At 39.9% G+C, this 19,368-nt stretch overlaps 1 protein-coding gene across 1 annotated transcript in view; it reads right to left on the reverse strand.

The window, feature by feature from the left end:
* Positions 1-743: 743 nt before the first annotated feature.
* Positions 744-19,368, reverse strand: part of LOC118972310 (uncharacterized) — a 187,105-nt gene continuing 168,480 nt past the window's right edge. The window contains exon 7 of the mRNA XM_073219461.1: positions 744-915. Coding sequence (XP_073075562.1) covers positions 856-915 — 60 coding nt within the window. The 3' untranslated portion in view covers positions 744-855. The remainder of the gene's footprint in view (positions 916-19,368) is intronic.

The raw sequence follows: 19,368 nt of genomic DNA on the forward strand, positions 1-19,368 counted from the left end.
TTATATTTATTTCCATTTCATTTTATTTCCCAGAGTTGGCCCAGTGTAGGAGCCAGTGTAGATATTTCTGAGACTTCATTCCAGCCTCGGTTGTCTAAGTTATTCCTCAATTTCATGCCATCATCAAATTTTATTTCCAGGATGCCATTGGTTCCTAAGACTCATTCTAGAAGCACGTTCACAATAATAACACTAAAGATGAAATCATACAAACATTTCATATGATACCTATATTAATAATTTTCCTTTCCACTAACTCCAGGAATTTCTTTTATGAGTCTCATGATGTATTTCCTAATATTATGCCATATTCCATTAAAATAAAGACTGCACTTACTAAGACAAGTGTTTAACTTAATGTATGTCAGAAGAAAATATGTTAAAGGCCAGCTTTCATCTCTGGGTTACACAGAAGGACCAAGTAGTATTTCCACTTATGACACTGTAGTGGTATAGAAAATACTTCGCATAACAAACAGCTCAAGAATCAAATAGAATTAAAAATTGACTGACTGCTCAGAGGCTTTGATATTGCTGAAAGATCATGAAAGGTGATTGCTAATGGCTAAAATATAATGAATGGGGAAGAATACCCTCAGTTGACATATGCACATGTTATACATCCCACACTGTTTTGCAGCCTTAAGGGAAATATGATAGAAAGATATACTGTCACACTTTGGAATGATTTTGTAAGAACTGGCACCAGAATACAGTATTTCACGCATGGCTGTAGGTGTGGTCTGTAACTGCCTCTCACTGGTTCCAGATTAAAATGGTTTGTGTTATCGGAATCTCTTCTTATAATACATAAACTGTTTGCTTACCTGGGACTTCAAAAAGGTAGACTGGGAGTTAGGAGGAGCCAGCCCTTCTGGAGATAGAGTTTCTTCCCACGAGGGCAGGCCTGGGCTTCTGCAAAGTGGTTAGTCACAATCATGGTGGATATTCCCAACTCCGGATTTGTTTTCCCTAGAGGGAGCTCCTGCCGCTGGGTTAGGATGCAGGCATACATGGTAATATTGATGTTTTATTGCTCTTTTCTCACTCACTGCTACAGAGTAATGAGCACCCCTCTAATTTATCACTTTAATCTTGAACCCTAAAATCATGACACCAACATTCATACTCTATAAGTTCTGGTAGGAAAAACAAAACAGGCAGTGGTTGTTTATTATTTCCTACTAGCCATGACATTAATTGGATCACAAATGCTTTTTACACATAGAGAATTTCCAATGTTATTTAAATTTCAATAGTCTTCTAATAAACTTAGATATGTTTACTTTTGCAATTTCATTAATCTCTTGATTTTACCTCTATGAATTTAAACAATAATCAACTCTAAATATATCGCCTTGTGTCTTTAACACCCTGGGCTTGCCCACCGCAGGGGGTCACTATAATGTCACGGTCAGTCAGTATAGCCTTCAAGTCAGTTAGTATGTCCTTTTGGATTTTCTCCCAGGTATCTTCTGGCCCACATATTCAAGTTTTCTCTGCAACTCCTTCCCTTTTCTTCATAACACTCCAATCTCAGATACTTACTCTGTACACCTGTCCGCAGATATCTCAATGTAAGATACAATTCCAGTTTTAAAGTACTTATATATAGTCTTCTGGGGAATAAGCTGAAACACATTCAAGACTATCTTGTTGCAGAAGAGGCAAATAAAACCCCTTGCTTGGTATTCAAAATCTTTCACAATTTTATCTCCACTACCTCCCAATCCATCTTTGTTCCCCACCCACAGCCTTGGTTCACACATAATGAACTCAAGCAAATCAAATTGCTTGCTAATTTTCTCCCATGTTCCATACATAATCCTACCTTTTGCATGCCTTTAACTAAATCCCAATTCCATCTTCATGGGCTATTATGCTCTTCATTTTACTTATACTGTTTTTCTTTCCCAGAAGAGTCCTCTCTTTTCCCATTTTCATGCCTTTTCCCACTCTGTTTTCTCTCCCTGAAAGTGTTCCTTATCTTATGCTTGGATGTCCAGCTACCTTTTTTATGAAGCTTTACCTTATCTCAGCAATTGGAAGTAGTTTTTTCCTTCTCAGAATATCTGAATGTATTCATCTGCACCTTTCTTATAGCATTTATACTCTTTAAGCTTTTAATCTGAAATAGATTTAGGCTTATAGAAAAGTTACAGAGTTCCTATTATACCCTTTAATCAGATTCTCCTAATGTCACTCACTCACATAACCATATTATCAAAATGAAGGAATTAACACTGGTACAATACTCAGGACATTGGTACAAAACTCTAGAGTTTATTTGGATTTCACCAGTTTTTCCAGTAATGTGATTTCTCTGGTCCAGGATCCAATTCAGGATCCCATGTTGCATTGAGTTATCACACCTCCTTAGTTTCCTACAAACTGTGACAGTTTCTCAGCCTGTCCTTGCCTTTCATGACCTTGACAACTTTTTACCTTATAATACCATTACATTTGTACATGCATATTACCTCATTCTGCTGTAAGGTTCCTGGAAGATTTGTCGCTGAGACACGTTTTTATTCCCAGTGGCGCCTAGCACATGACTGCAGCTCAGTAATTACTACTTAACTACATGTCAGTGTGATTAGAAAGGATAGTGACAAAATCTGCATAATCAAATACTGAACTGTGTGCTATAGTGACTTGAGTTATTACAAAAATTACAGGGTAAAACTTCAAAATTCTAAGACAGAGAACTCTTATTGCAGATACTGTATCTGAGCCCATTTCCCCCAGGCTCCCAGAGCAGCAATCACTGAAGCTCCTAACCTGGGAGCTAACTGTGGCACAGGGACACCTGGTGGCCAGCAGGAAGGGCGGACACAGTCTTGGTCCTGGCATCTAGCATGACTGCTGTTGGATCTCGTTGCCAACTGACCTCATCTGTCCTGTGGCAGGGGTGGGTCCTGACCACGTGCACAGATCACTGAGCTAAGGGAATTACTCAACCTCTCTTACACCTTGCTTTCTGTCCTGTGGCTTTCAGTTAAGAAAGCCCCCTTGCCTGAGACCCTGGATGGTTCCTTTTTTGGTTAACCTGTACGTGACTGACAAGTATGTCACAAGGCCTCAAACCATGATGCCAACACTCACCTGCTCTTTGCCTGGATTTCCCCATTGCTATAACCTGTCTGGCCCTTCTGAGTCCCACCCCTCCTCCAGGAAGTCAGAAGAATGCTCAGCTGACAGGCCCATGCCTTTTGTCATACACACTAGTTGTCCTCCTTTCCTTGACCATTGAAGCTTCTTCCCCTTTCCCACCAGCCCCTACTGCTAAGTTGCAGCATTTCAGAATTGTGCCTGTTCCCCTTCTGACTCAGATGCCATTACTTATTTCACTTTGTTATTAATTGCAAATTATTATGATACCTGCCTAAGGTCTGACATTTCTCAGTCCTGTTGTAGAGACTAAATCTGTGCTTTTCCTCTCCTTCTGAACTTGTTGGCTTCAGACTACCGAGTAGCCCACTCATCTTCTGGGGCTACAAAGGCTTTGCTTTGTTCTGAAGTGCCTCTAAGTACTCACACCTGAAATAGAGCATTCTTTAATTTCAGTTTCACACTGTGTTACATTCAGATCTTTCATAAAGATTCAGAAATGCCATCTGACAGGTTCAAGAGAAACTGAACTGATACCTTTTGGGTTTTAACTGGAGAACTGCTAATTTTTCATTTTCTTTGAAAGGCCTTATCCCAAAGAAAAAAACATGCCTAGTAGGGTCTCACAGAGGTGTTTTTACATCAGGCTTAAAAAAGCATGAAGAGCTCATTAATAAGTAATGTGCTACTAAGTTAACAAATAAAGCTGAATGCACTGACTAGACCCTGGAGTAAATCAAATCATGCATGCAGCTGTGCAACTTGTTAACTTGCAATGGTCTCTTACAACATCTGGCAAAGCACGATGCAACAATGCACAAAGAAACCCAGCCTGTTAGAAATGCAAGTTCCTTTAGTTATGATACAAACTGTCAATTTTTTCTTTCATACTCTGTTGGCCAAAAATAGTAAGCAAACAGCCATTGATGCTGATCAGGAGGCATTCCACTGATAGGTTTCATCTTTGCTTACAGGGAGATTCCACTCATCAGCATGTCAATACAACACTAGACGCTTACATACTCTTGTCTCATATCTTTGCCTCATTATCTACAGGCAGTTGACAAAAAGCAACTAGAGAATGAGCTAGTGTGTGCAGACAAGCTAGTCTTATCAGCTGACATGGTTATTGATGAACTTTTTAGTCTAACCCAGAAAACCTTTTGGAGTGTACACAAACAGAAAAGAATCATCCTCCTTTTTTTCAAAAAGTGAAAGTGCAGTGCCCCTAAAGAATTCTTTCTTGGATTCAGAAGGTTGCGTGGTTTGAGTTGGAGAGAGATGTCATGCCGAGTAGGTAAAGCTCTTGGAGCAGTGAGGCTGGGAGGGAAGCTTTGGTATTTGAGGCAGTTGCGTTTCTCTTGATTCTTTCTGCTGCACCCGGAGCTCTTTTCATAACTAAAAGCTGGTGGACAGCTGTCAGGTGTTGGCTAAGCCTGACTCACCCAGCTGCTCAGAAATCTGGAGGAACAGAGTCTTCTGACCCATGCTCTTTTGACTACACGCATTCTGCCTTTACTAGCAGGTTTAGCTGGAAAGCCAGTGTAATGAAATGCAAATGTTTCCAGGCACTGTTTTGATGAAACAACTTATTGGGTGGGTTCAATTTCAACCCAACGGCCTTGCCAACCATGCCCATATGCACAAATTAACACATCTTGCCAGGCCTCTTATGTAGTTATGATGACAAAGCCATTAGGTTACCATTTAAATTTTGTTACGAAGCTGCATATTTAAAGCAACCATTAGCCTGAGAATGAAAGTATTCTACTAAACAATCTCACTTGAGTATTTCTCAGTTGTTGAGTATTTTCAATCCCTATATGCTTATGCATATGTATATAATCTACATGTATATTTATACAGTTATATAATTATATAAAGTTATGTATTTATAGTATTTTTCATTTTCAAGTGAATGGAAACAAAGAAAATGATGGAACAATCAGGGTTCAAGTGTTGCATGACAAGATTTCATTTTTGAGAAGACAAGAGAGCCCATGTGGAACAGTAGAAATTCAAGTAGTCTACATCTATTGAGCCTTACAAAGTACATTACATGACTCATCTCCTTTAATTCCAACAATCCTATGATATTGGTAATATTGTCATCTGCATATGACATATGAAAAAATTAAGACATAGCAAGTTGAAGGTGCCCAAGGTCACCTAGAAAGTAAACAGTAGAACTGGGGATTGAAATTTAGGCCAGCTGATTCCAGAGTTCACATTCTTAACTGTTATTCTATGCCACCTTGCATGTTATCAGGAAATCCAGTCATGGATGACACTATTACTAACCTGGAATAAATGGGACTTCCTTCCCCCACCTTCACCTCCCCTTCACTCCTTGACTTGCATTAAATGAATTTAGGATTAGCTTAAATATTTAAGTTACCTTCCTGTATGATTCTGATACTTTAAGCTACAAACACATTTAAATATTTTGCCTACCATATGAGAAGCATTGATAGTTCTCAATGTCAGAGTACAAAACAAAAAAGAGTATTTCTTCAGGACTTGAACAATAAGCAGCTCTAGTTTCAATGACAAATGTCCCTGACATTTAGCTAAACATGTATTGGTCTGAATAATTTTCTTCAGAAAATAAACAATACCCAAAACCATAGTGTTGAAAATTTGGTTCTTTTGGAAGGGAGGAAACTTGGTTGAAAGGCTACAAAACCTTTCAGTGAGTCTGACATTTTGAAGGAAAGATGTCATGTCCTGACGAGCCTGCAGTGAGCTGGGAATCAGCCTGCTCTCAAGAAATGGGAAATGCAATGCACTTTTTAAGTTTAGCATGATATTGTATTATTTGATCCCTGTTAACAATTAAACATCTACTCTTCCTATATGAGTACAAATCATTAGGAAAGGAAGATATTCTGCTATTAAAACATGAATGCAACATTTTTTGTACTTCTTGGTCAAGCTTCTGTATGCACTGGACATATTTACATAGGAAATATAGACAGAGAATTTATAATGGCCATGTCAATTCATACAGAAATTTCTATTCATCATTAATTCTTGTGTAATCTGACTTTTATCTCTGTGCTTGACTTCCCCAAATAGATTGAAAGTTCTTTGAAGGAGGAAATGGCATTTGGTATCCCTTTCGAAAACAATTCTACATTCTACATTGAGTGATTTATTATCTAAATCTAAACTCTAGACAAAAATGTGTATATGCAAATACTTATTCACAATAAATATGGTGCCTCAAGGCACTATTTTTAGCTTTTAAGTATTTGGATATTATATTACATGATATTGTCTGTCAAATCATACTTCCAATAGCATTATTTTATTCTTACAATTTACATAATGTGTGAAAAGACAATGAAAGGCAAAGGTTTTGTGAAAATACAGGAAACCTTATTTAAAATGGAGGTGGTAAGCCCTAAAGGGGGAGCTCTCACGCGTGAACCACTCCTTGCTGCCTGCTTAGCAGATGAAAGAAGGCAAGAATGAGCTTGACAAAAGGAGGACATTTTTCACAAAGGAACTTCATCTCCCGCTTTTAAGAAAAAGGAGGAAGATCCCTCTCTGCCTCAGAAACAATGAACTAACCACCACTTGCAGCCAAAGAGAAACCATCACAACCTTGAACTCTTGTTCTTCTCCAATGAACTTTTAAGACAATCCTCCCTAATTTCTTCCTAAAACCTAATAAAAACTGACCTTCTCTTTGTCTCTTGAGACTTGCCTATGGTTCATCATAGTTTGCTTGTCCTGAATTGCAATTCCTCTGCTATGCCTGAATAAACTCACTTTGTTGCTAAAATAACTGGCTATTTTATTTTTAAGGTGGGCATTATGTTCAAATGTTCAGCCAAACCCAAGAAGTCAGTGAAGACACTTTTTCATCACATAGGTTTACACAAAAGTGAAGTCTGACCCACTAATTCCCTTGGTTATCAGAGAACAATTCATCTACGAATGATTAAAAATGGAAAAAGATGTTCCTTTGGGAGAAGAAAACACAAAAAAATGTTGCTGCCTTCTATCACTGGAGGGGGAGAAAGGAAAAGGCATAGAATAGAAATTCTAAGGACATCACTGTGGGCTTCAGAGAAAAATAAATTCAATCAATCAAAAATAAACATAAATCAGTTATTGTCACAGTTTTCTTTTCATTGGTAATCTGAAATATATTAGCTTTGTCTTTTCTTAAACATCCTTTATTTGTTATTGTTGAAAACAATTAGCCTAAAATGTCTAATGCTAGAATGCTAATATTAGCCATCACATTAATATGAACCAGATGTAGTTTTAAATTATAATTTTGAATTAGCTTTACTTATTGTAGAACACTTGAACTGTGTCATGGATATTGGAATAAGAAGATTCAGTTTTTAGCTTCTTAGTCTTATAGAATTTATAAGTGTACAATAACAGAAGTAAAACTTGGGTGAACTATTCATTTTTTTACTTATTCACTATGAGACAAAACCATGAAAACCTTGAAAAGTCACAAAGTACCCACTGAGTCTTCCAGATCTTATGTATCTACAGCTGTTTTCCATTATCATCCTCTAATCATTTAGAGGTATATATCTAATATTATATATACTTTTTAATTTACCTAAAATTTAAATTATGCTGATTTAATAAATGATATGCCTAGAAATACATATAAAAATTCTATTCTGTGCAATGAGAAACCCTAGCTTTATCATAACATAAAGCCATGGTTGTATCCTCCATATAAAGCAAATTTAGAATCCACTACAAGAACCAAATGTATAGTTTTAAGATGCATTATAACACTTCAACTAGAAATTGTTTTAGAAAATTGATACTGCTTTAATTATTTAATATTTTTTACTTATAAATTCCCTAGGCATAGTGATTTTTTTATGCTTTTTCTTTAGGTTTTGAATATATTGCCTCTCTGACCTATTAAATCTACTGAAATTATTTCCCAGTGAGTTACATAATTTTCCCTTATGAGGGTTCAAACAGTTCTCACATGACTGTATACCATTTCCTAAGAATGAAGCTCAGGGCCCAGATGTTACTTAGGATGTTTTCTAGAATCAGCACTTTATGATTTGTTCCTTCTACAATTCACAGAATAATAATACAGTTGCATTTCATTTGTGCTGTATGTAAGTAATTTCATGGCTTCCTAGGTAATTTTATTTATTTTTCAAAGAAACAACTCTCAGAAGTCCATCTAATTTTTTTCTGAAAAGTCATTTCTGGTATGGTGAAAAGGTTATCAAATAAGTAAGATCATTCTGGGAGCTTAGGCACACTCATAATCAGATTGCTTTGTGGAATTCAAAGATATGATCAATTTTCTTTTATTCACAGGAAGCATTATTTTTATTTTAATAACAGCAATTGAAAAGCTCAGATTGAGGGATGTACTAGAAAACATACTGGTTTGAGATTTAAAGAATGGATTCCTGTCCCAGTTCTACTACTAACTGACTGCCAGAAGCTATACACATGATATAACTTGCACAGATTATTTACCCTCTTTGGAATTCAGGCTTATACTTGTAAAATATAAGCAGTCAGACATGAATTTATGGGATCACTTAAAGCTAAAACAGGCTATGATTCTATAGCATTGGTAGTTAGGGATGTACATGATTATTGACACAAAAATAATTTTTAAAGTAGGGTCACAAAATGAATATATTAAAAATGACTACAGGTTATTTTTTAAACATATGTACTCAGATTTAGAGTTCAGTCCTCATTTTTCTGAGAATCAAGTAAGAGTCTTATCTAAAACATCCATTACCAGATACTTTCAAAATACAGGTTATTCTAAAAGTTAATAAATTCTTACCAGATGTTTTGGATCTTTTCAAGCGAATTTGGCATTGCTTAAAATCACTGACAAGGATTATGGTTATGGTGAACCGGTAATTTAAAATTACTGTATGAATTATAAACTGTCAGGACAAAAGAAATTAAAATTTAATATTTTAATTTTTCATTGTTTGACCCCTTTGGAAATCCTATAGTATTACTACTGGGAGAGCACCTGCTAATTAGACCATCTATAATAAAACCAAGCAAAGAACTCTAAAGCTAAAAGTTAGTAAACACATGTGGTTGACTGAATTAATTTGGGTAAATTCTAAGGTAAACATCTCAAATATGAATGTCAATTTATGGAAGCTTATTATTGAAGAAGAAAATTTTGGCAAGTGTCATTTAATAATGACTTCACTCTCCATGTCCAATCCACATATTCTGATTTTAACACAACCAGACTGAAAATAGAAAAACACCTACCAGAAGATCTGGTGTAAACAGTAACATCTGATCTCACTGCCCTGCATCTTGTCATACCATTCCCTCCCTCCTTCTTTTACCTTTAATCTGTTTTCTTTTATACCTGATTGCAGTCTATGATACCACATAATTCACTTACTTGTTAGTATTTACTGTCTCTTACAGAATTCTGTATGTCCAAATGGAATGCTATGTTTTATTCACTGATGCATCTCAAGTCCTCAAACAGCCTGGCACTTAGCAGTTATTAACCCAATACTTGTAGAATGAAAAAATGAAGTTTGCACGGGATTATAATGTATCCAGGTATGAGTCTTATTCTCAGCTGAAATCACATTAGAGTAAAAACAAACACATATCAAGCCACGAAAATTCATACTAGGCTGAATTGGACATTTACTTCCTCTGTTGTGAAAATCAATCATTGAATTTGGAAGCATTGACAAGGCTCAATGAAAATGTAGTTGGTCATGTACCTTACTCATGAAGGAGGGGGAATTCATGAAAGTGCAAAATGAATTACCTGAGCACAAGCACGAAGACAGAACAGTTTGTGGTTGTAAAATACTGGCTCTGACACCCATCTCATTGTGGATAAAATGAGAGTTCCTATGGCCAGGATTCTTACCTGGCCATGGTTGACTAGCTCACTGTGGGCAATATATGGCTCTTGACTCTATAAAAAGAGCTCTGCCCAGTGCTCTGCACACGACATGGTGGCAGGGCTGCAAGGCTGCAGGAGAGCAGAGCAGAGGCTGGAGTGGTGGCAGTGCCGACGGCAGAGGCCCAGAGGATGACTGTGTGGGACAACTGTGCAGAGGCCCAGAGGATGGCTGTGTGGGATGGCTGTGTGGACAGAGGGGCCCAGAGGCAGAGACCGGCTTGCTGCATGCAGACTTGCTCTGAGTGAACGGGATTTTAGTGACTGACCTGCCACCTGGAAATAAAGTTGGGTATAACCCTTTCACCCCAAGAACGTTTCGCTGTCATTTTCTTTGGTCACACTGAATTCATAGCGAACTCGCCCGGGGCTGAAACCCATTGGCAAGACACTCATTTATTTTATTTTAGACAACTTGAAACTGCCATCTAGAATTTTCTTATTCAAAGGATAACACCAATATTTTAGTAACCTAATATGTGGTTTACATAGCTTACCTTGCACTTATTACATATTTGATTATTCCAATATTAGCAGACAAAAGATGATATTTGAACAATGTTTACTTTCTCAAAGAAAGTAAGGAAATTTGGCCCACATGGTTGAGGCCTAGTAAGAGAAAGAAATTGAACTGGCTAAAATTTATTTAAATTAGAAAAACTATGCTATCTAGGAAAAAATGCTACTATAAAATATAATAGCTTCATTTAAATTTTCTTTGCTGAAGTAATACATCATAAAGGTCAATGCATTAAATTTTTATTTTTGAATATTATTCTCCTTTTATTTTAATAGGAGTGTCACCTGCTGACATACATGACATTTCTTACAGTCTCAAGTCAGAAAAAAATAAGCTTTGTGCACTCATTTTTCATGCTCTACAAAGTCTGCCTGCATAGACCACTTTGCATTTATTATAAATAGGTATTACATTAGAAAAGCAATTCAGCTGTAGTCCATTTCAGTTGTGAAGCTAAGCAGCTTTGCATTGTAACTAAGTCGAGTTAATGGGACTATCTCAAAGGATGTGTTGCCCTGGAGCTGAAGTCACTTAGTAGCTTCTCACTGAATTTAGAAGTCTGTGAAATGAAGGCAGGAAATCTGCTGCAAGTAGGATAGGCAAACTATTATAATCTGCATTCCTAAACTGAATAAGAATTTTTGTTCAGCAGAAACCACTCGACTGCAAAAACTCTGAAATTCTATCCTGCCACTAAGAGCATCTGTTGGGGTGGGCAGCATGGATCTGAACGTTTTACTTTTCTTCAAATCCAGTAAGTTTAATGTGTACATTTACAATCTTAGTGGAAGCTGTCTTACTTTTCATAAGAGAAGCAACCTGTAACCCCTTTTTGAGGATAATGAAAAAATGTCATTAGTCAAATATTTAATTTTTAGTTAATAGGTAGTTTTAATTATCTTTGATAAAGAAATAATTTCTCTTGAAAATAAATTTCAATATAAATATTTTGTTTTATAATACACAAGGTGACTGTTTAGACTTAGTCCAGAACCTAAAATATGGATATTGATATTTCTTGGGATGTTTTCAGAAGCTGTTTATTTGCTACCCTAAGGTAGCCCTTGAAGCTCTTCCTGATTCATGACTGTTTGCCTTCATGATGTCTTACACCTATTAGCATTCACTATAAAGTTCCTCTTTTGTCTTAGTTCTTGTAGGGAAGTTGGGGGTTCCTATGGCCAGGATCCTTACTGAACTGAAACCACCTGATGATGGAACTGGCCTGTTGTTATGCTACCGCTTCCACACCTTTAAACAGTAAGCCATTATTGCGCTATATAGAGAGTGCAGCCCAGTGCTCTGTGCTGAGGCAGAGACGCTAGTGCTCCATCTACCGCTGGAGAACAAGCCGGGTAATAAACCCTTTCACCCCAAAGAACATTCTGCTGTCAATTTCTTTGGTCACATTGAATCCATAGCAAACTTGCAGGGGGCTGAAACCCATTGGTAAGACAATTGGTGAAAGTCGGCAGAGCTCACTGTTGACGAAGGAAAAAGACAGGCTGCCCTTATGGGAGGGGTGCTTCAGCGGGCTGCCCTGTGAATGGGGAGACAGTGGATGGTCCCCCAATGGGTATGTGGTCTGAGGTGGCTTGCCTCCTAGAGGACTGGGCCACCCCAGGACTGGAGGCAAGAGGAGGTGACACCTGAGGATGTAAGGGTGGCCCTTGGTATAAAAAGTGGATCCTTTGAGAAGCAGAGTGCCTGTGAGGCAGTGGGGACTGTGGGGTGGCTGCTTCTCATAGTATTAAAAAGGTCTACAGAGGAGGCCCAAGGAATGGCAGCATGAGAACACGAGCTGCAAACCTCTGTGGATTCCCTGAGGCAGGAGATGGCATTGATGCGAGAGGAGGCAGCACAAGGGCACCAGCAGCAAGGTGCCACTGGAGACAAGACTGCAGAGCTGCCAGGTGTTCTGAAGTAGGAAGAGGCCATAAAGGAAAAAGACGAACTCCTGAGGGAAGCACAGGTGGAGGTAGCACAAAAAAGTCAGCTGCAAAGCATTGAGGTGAAGGTAACAGACCTTCTTTAGACTGAGCTGGCACTGTTACGAGGCACTGTAGCAGAGGAGGCACTCGGGGGAGGGGAGAGAAAGGGGCCATCAGCCCCAGAAATGGAGGGGCTGGGGAAGGATGAAGGGGCGGTGCCAGAGGCACTGGTGCCTCCGGTATTGAAAGCACACCCAGTGGTTGTAAAGAAAATAAAGACCCAGCAGCTGAAAGTTACCCAAGGAGAGGAGCAGCCCCGGCCCCAGGTCGTGGAGCACTCTATGGTCCGCCCCTGTACTCAGGCTGAGCAGGTGACTATGGGACTTAGGGGTGGATGGAATTGTTTTGTCGGGATCAGAGATGGGAAAGCTGTCTTCCCTGACAGTGCAGCCCTCCTTGAGGCAGTGATTACAAAATGTGAGGTGACATGTACAGTAGCAGACTTAGGAGAGGCTGAAGCAATGAGAATCCGGAAAGAAATAAGACCTGTTACTCCCAAGAAGAATTTACAGGGCCCTATGAAGGTTATGAGGACCCAGATGTGGGTTGATTTACTATAGGCAGGAGCAGATGGAAGGAAATTAGATGTGAAGTCAAATAGGATCTTACTAGAGCTATGGCAACAGCTGAAACCAGAGCAGCAGTTCCAGCCATTAAGGCCAAAGAGGCAGAGGTCAGAGACAGAGCCACAAGTCCGGCCTGTGTGTCTGCAAGACTTCCTGCTGGGAGCGAGCCAACCTCACTTGAGCCCACACAGGAAGGTGATTGGGGAAAACAGTTTGACTGAGGGGAAGGTCAAGGTATCTCCCCTGAAGGACAAGGAGGGGACTGGAGGCCACATGTTGAAATAATTATCCATTTGTCCCCAGTGAACATACAACGTGTCCTGGCTTTGGTGGACACTGGGGCTGTATGTTCACTGATTCATGGTAGCCCTGAGCAGTTCCCTAGGATCCCCACTATCATAGATGGATACGGGGGTAAGGCTCTCAGGGTGAAAAAGGCCTAAATCCCTTTGGGAACAGGGCATATACCTGCAAAAGAGTATAACATTTATATATCTCCTATCCCTAAGTATATTTTGGGGATTGATATCCTGCAGGGTCTATGGCTGCAGACCACTGCAGGTGAGTTCAGACTGAGAGTATGTGTGGTGAAGGCAGTTCCGAGTAGACATGCTAGGCACCCACTCATAGCTTTGCCTGTACCTTGGTGGGTGGCTAATACCAAACAATACAAACTGCCTGGAGGGCATAAAGAAATTGGAGAAACTCTCCAGGAGCTGGAAAAGGTGGGTATTATAAAGCCCACCCATAGTCCTTTTAATTCCCCAGTGTGGCCTGTAAAAACACCAGATGGCTCCTGGCGTATGACTGTGGATTACAGAGAACTGAATAAAGTCCTACCCCCTATGCATGCTGCTGTCCCCTCTATTACAGACCTGATGGATACCCTCAGCCATGAACTAGGAACATACCATTATGTGGTAGATCTTGCTAATGCCTTCTTTTCCATTGACATTGAGCAGGAAAGTCAGGAACAGTTTGCCTTCATGTGGGAAGGATGGCAATGGACTTTCACCACCCTTCCACAGGGATACCTCCACAGCCCCACCATCTGTCATGGACTTGTAGCCCAGGACTTGGCTACATGGGAGAAACAGCCAACGGTGTGGCTGTACCATTATATTGATGATGTCATGTTCACATCCAATTCTCTTTCAGATCTAGAAGGTGCAGCACCTAGACTGCTGCAACATTTACAGGAGAAAGGATGGGCTGTGAACAGCACTAAGGTTCAGGGACCTTGTTTGTCTGTCAAATTCTGGGGGGTTGTCTGGTTGGGAAAGACCAAAGTTATACCAGAAGCAGTTATAGATAAAGTCCAGGCCTTTCCTACCCCCACAACTGTGGCATTGCTACAGGAGTTTCTGGGTCTTCTAGGCTACTGGAGAGTGTTTATCCCGCACTTGGCACAACTTCTGACGCTCTTATACCAGTTGGTATGACAGGGCATCAGGTGGGACTGGGATGAGACATGTGCATCTGCCTTTACTACAGCAAAATGGGCAGTCAAGGCCGTGCAGGCCTGCAGTGTGATAGACCCATCAAGGCCCTGTGAATTGGATGTTCTTGTCACTGAAGACAGTTATGGCAGGGGTCTCTGGCAGTGGCTTGAACGAACTCACCAACCCATTGGATTCTGGTCACAAGTCTAGAAAGGGGCAGAGGTACGATACACTTTGATAGAAAAACAACTGGCTGCCGTGTATCACACCTTGCTGGCTACAGAACCAATCACTGTAATGGCCCCAATAAAGTTAATAACCACCTATCCCATCTTAAGGTGAGTATGAGACTCGACCCAAAATCCAAGGAGTTGTGTCGCACAAACACCCACACTAGCCAAGTGGGGTGCTGACCTACAGCAGCGTAGTGCTCTAATAGCCCCTTGAGTGAAGAACTCCAACGCTTGTTGGGGCCGGTGACATGTACTAGTGAAAATCAGGAAGAACTTGGTTTTGAACCATTAGTAGCAGAGAGTCCCTATCGGGAGGGAAGAGCCCCTGTACCTGAAGATGCATGGTACACATATGGGTCCAGCTGTGGGCAGCCCCCAAAATGGGGGGCCATAGCTTTCCATCCTAAGACTGAGACAAAATGGGTGGAAGATGGTGTGGGAAAGAGCAGTCAATGGGCAAAATTGCAGGCTGTGTGGCTTGTGATCAGCCAAGAGCCCTCCCTTATAGTTGTCTGTACTGGGCTGTCTATCGGGGCTTGACCCTGTGGCTACCAACCTGGTAACATGCCAACTGGCTGGTTGGTCACCGACCCCTTTGTGGGCAAGAGTTGTGGCAAGACTTATGGGCCTGTGGTCAAACTAAAATAATTACAGTATACCATGTGACAGATCATTTGCCACTGGCATCCCCAGGAAATGATGAAACAGATAAATGGGCCCAGATACATTGGTTAGAAGGAAAGCCTGCCTCTGATATTGCCCAATGGCTACATCAGCATTTGTTGCATGCAGGGCAAAAGACAATGTGGGCTGTAGTCCATCAGTGGGGCTTGCCTTTGACCTTTGAAGAAGTTAGTAGAGCCTGGCAGGAGTGTGTGGTGTGCTCCAAAAGAGAAATACACCGAATTCCACAACAACATGGGACAATAGCTAAAGGGCCTATACCCCTCATCAGGTGGCAGATAGACTATATTGGGCCTCTACCTTTGTCAGAAGGATATTGGTATGTGATGACTTGTGTGGACACAGCTACTGGACTTTTGGTTGCTTTTCCTACCCATTGTCAGACCAGCAGGTGACCAAAAGAGGCCTGGAGCGTCTCTTTGCTGCCTATGGCTGACCACAGGTAATTGAGAATGATCAGGGAACCCATTTTACTGGACATACACTGCAAGACACAGCTGGGAATCAGATGGAAGTTTCATGGGCCATACAATCCTACTGCAGCAGGCATGATAGTGAGGCACAATGGCTTGTTAAAATCCGGACTAAAGTCAGATACCAGTAGTCTGCGGGGATGGTCAGTCTGCTTATGGACTGTGCTATGGCATTTGAATGAGAGACCCTGAAAGGGAGCCCTGAGCCCTGTAGACATGGTAACACAGATGGCTGCCTCCCCTATACAACTGCAAGTACAAACCAAGGAAGAATCACTGAAGCTGAGGTTCGGCCACCAGACTAACATCTTGCTGCCAGCACCAACTGCACTGAACCCTGGACACTCCATTGAGTGGAAGTGGCCTTGGACCTTTCTACACATGGACCAATGATGGCTGGCTCTCCTGGCACCTTGGATACAAGTCCTGGAAGCTGGCCTCCTTGTATTCCTGGAATAACTGCAGAGTGGCCGCCAAAGATAACAGTAGTATATCCTGAAAGGCCAGAATGCTGGAGCATCTTACCGGGGAGTTTTGTTTTATCATTATGGCCAGTGAATGCACCTCCACTAGCACTATATATAGACCCTTCAGTAACCCCCAGGGGGAAAGGAGTAAAAGTATGGTATATTAGACCTGGAAGGGACCCCTTCCTGCTACAGTCTTGTCACAGGACCACTCTCTTGCATGCTTCCTACCTGACAGACAAGATTTGCCTATGTTGGTGGCATTAAAACATGTGTCTTATCACCCCTAAAGTCTTTGTGGATTGGGAACTTCTTCTGGCTTGAGGATTATTATAATTTTTGTTATTAGGAATCTCCTCTGGCTAAAGGATTATTAAAATTTTTGTTATTATCTCTAAGTTGTTGTTATCCTCTACTGCTATTGTGAAATCCGGTTACAGTGGTCCAGCTTTCTCGCACCGGGACCATTGCGGAAGATTGAAAGCATGCAGATTGTAAGGCAAGAATCCTGGAGGGGTGGAGTGTGGGGAAGTTGGGGTTCCTATGGCCAAGATCCTCACTGAACTTAAACTACCTGATAAATGTAACTGGCCTGTTGCTGAGCTACCGCTTCTACATGTTTAGGCAATAAGCCACTATTGTGCTATATAGAGAGCTCAGCCCAGTGCTCTGTGCGGAGGCAGAGACGCTAGTGCTCGACCTACAGCAGGAGAACAAGCTGGGTAATAAACCCTTTCACCCCAAAGAACGTTCTGCTGTCAATTTCTTTGGTCACACTGAATCCATAGCGAACTTGCCCGGGGCTGAAACCCATTGGCAAGGCAGTTCTTTTGGCCTTAAGTTTCACTTTTTCTGATACTAATATTCTAAGTACACCTTTGTTTACTCTTTTGTTTTTAAATTTTTGAGTAACTTTGTTTTGGTTGTATCCTTGTATACAGCTTTGAATTTGATTCTGCATTATGAGCTAATCTGGAAATATTTTCTTTTAAGGAAATACATTTCTCTACATTTATTCATATGAATGCTATAAAAGAGATATTGTGATATAATATTTTGTCCTCTGTTAAAGGTTCTGAAAAATCTTTCATTATATGGTCTGTCTTGCTTAATATTTGTATGTAGCTTTTTAAGAATGTTAAATAGGGTGCACATTTTCTTCTATTTTATAAGCTGATAAATTCATATAATAACCTATATGTGAAGTTTATAACTTCATATAGTAACCATGATCTTCTCTACCTTTAGAATATTTATTATTTCACCATTATTCATGACAGAAAAAGGAGCACTTTTTTCCACCTTTTTGCCACCTAATGTTGGGCAATATCATGATCTTTCTTAGGGTCTTTTTTTTCTACTCTGAAATATGCTTCTACTTCTATGACTTGAGTTACTATGTTTAAGTGATACCCACTCATTCCAAGATATTGAGAATAAAGCAACCAGCTGGTGCATATGCACCAACTTCTTCCTGTTGCATGCTCCTAATTTTGTTAGTTGCTTTAGTTCTAGTGAATATTATACTTTTATGCTATATTCTGTCACCCTAATCTACATATTTATTTTAGATTTAGTTTGAGAATTAAATAAGGTCAATGCTCACAATCAGCTCTTTTGCAGTAGCTTTCACAGTCACCTCTTGGATTGACAGTTTGTCCTCTAATAGTTTCTGCAAGAAGGGATCATGGTAACAATGTTTCCTGAGGTTCTCTATGTTCAGAATATTTGCCTTTAGCTTTTATACCTTGAAAGACAATTTAACTGGTCATAAAACCCTTGGTATTCACTTTCTATCCAACAGTGATACTGAATTTATGATCTCCCAAGGCATCCTATTTCATTGTTGGATATCTCAACTATCAGCAGGTGGGTGTTTTTTTTTTTAAGTTTTGCCAAAATTGCTGTCTTTGAAATGCCTAATAGAGCATCCTATAGTTTATTCTACATAAAACCCCCAAATATTTCTCTTCTCCAGGACAAAAGTACAAGTCATTGAAGGAGAGTTCTTAAGGCCAAAATGTCTCCAAAATACCTTTTAGTAGACTTAATAATTTGTTATGTGTTAATTCAAGTCATTGCATCTTCCTGCCCTCCTTGTGCCTTCCTTATAGTGCTCTTTTGAAGCAAGTTATAGTTATTTTAAAGTTAGAAGGGACCACTGGGATCATCTGGTACAAAGACCTCATTTTAGGTTGAAGAAAATGAGGCTTAGGGAGAGGTAAGGATTTCCCCAAGGTCATATCACTACCAGGGAGCTGAGTCTGACATTGAACTCCAGTGAGCCCCAAGCAAAGACTCTTTCCACTTCACTGAGTCGTTCAAAAACACAGTGATAATTTTTTTGTGTGGGTGTAGTGGGTGTGGTGAGAACTTGAATTATCTACTCTCTTAATTATGTATGAGGTGATCAATGTGTGAACTAACCTTATTACAGTAATCATTTTGCAATATATCTTTGTATAATACAGTGATCAAAATGTTTCATTTTTAAAGGACTCAGTGTATGCCCCTTCACATAAGAGATTCTACCTAATGTCTGCTTGAAAATTATCATTTCCTTTCTTATTTCAACTATGTTTGGAACAACTCATGAAGCATAGCTGTATCAGAGAATTTTCAGTGGGTTTGTTATTCATTTACATAAATTGTCACTTTCATTTTCTGTTTCTTGAAACAGAAATTTCAGATAAATGCAGATCTGGTTTTCCTACCCCAAACTCTCTAAACCATTATTCTGAAATCAAATTACACAGCCTATGCTTAAAACATAAGGGCCAGATTCTATCTTCAAATACACCACCCACTCTCAAACAGCAGAATTTGGCCCTAAAAACCCATTAACAAATATTGTCATTAAACTAAAGAGCTAATTACTTTGGATTCAGCCAGAATGAACAAAATCATAGGCCAACCACAGCTGGTAGTAATAATGGTGAGACTAACCGTATGTTTC

This window comes from Manis javanica, chromosome 13 (genome assembly GCF_040802235.1).
Source record: "Manis javanica isolate MJ-LG chromosome 13, MJ_LKY, whole genome shotgun sequence".
Taxonomy (NCBI): domain Eukaryota; kingdom Metazoa; phylum Chordata; class Mammalia; order Pholidota; family Manidae; genus Manis; species Manis javanica.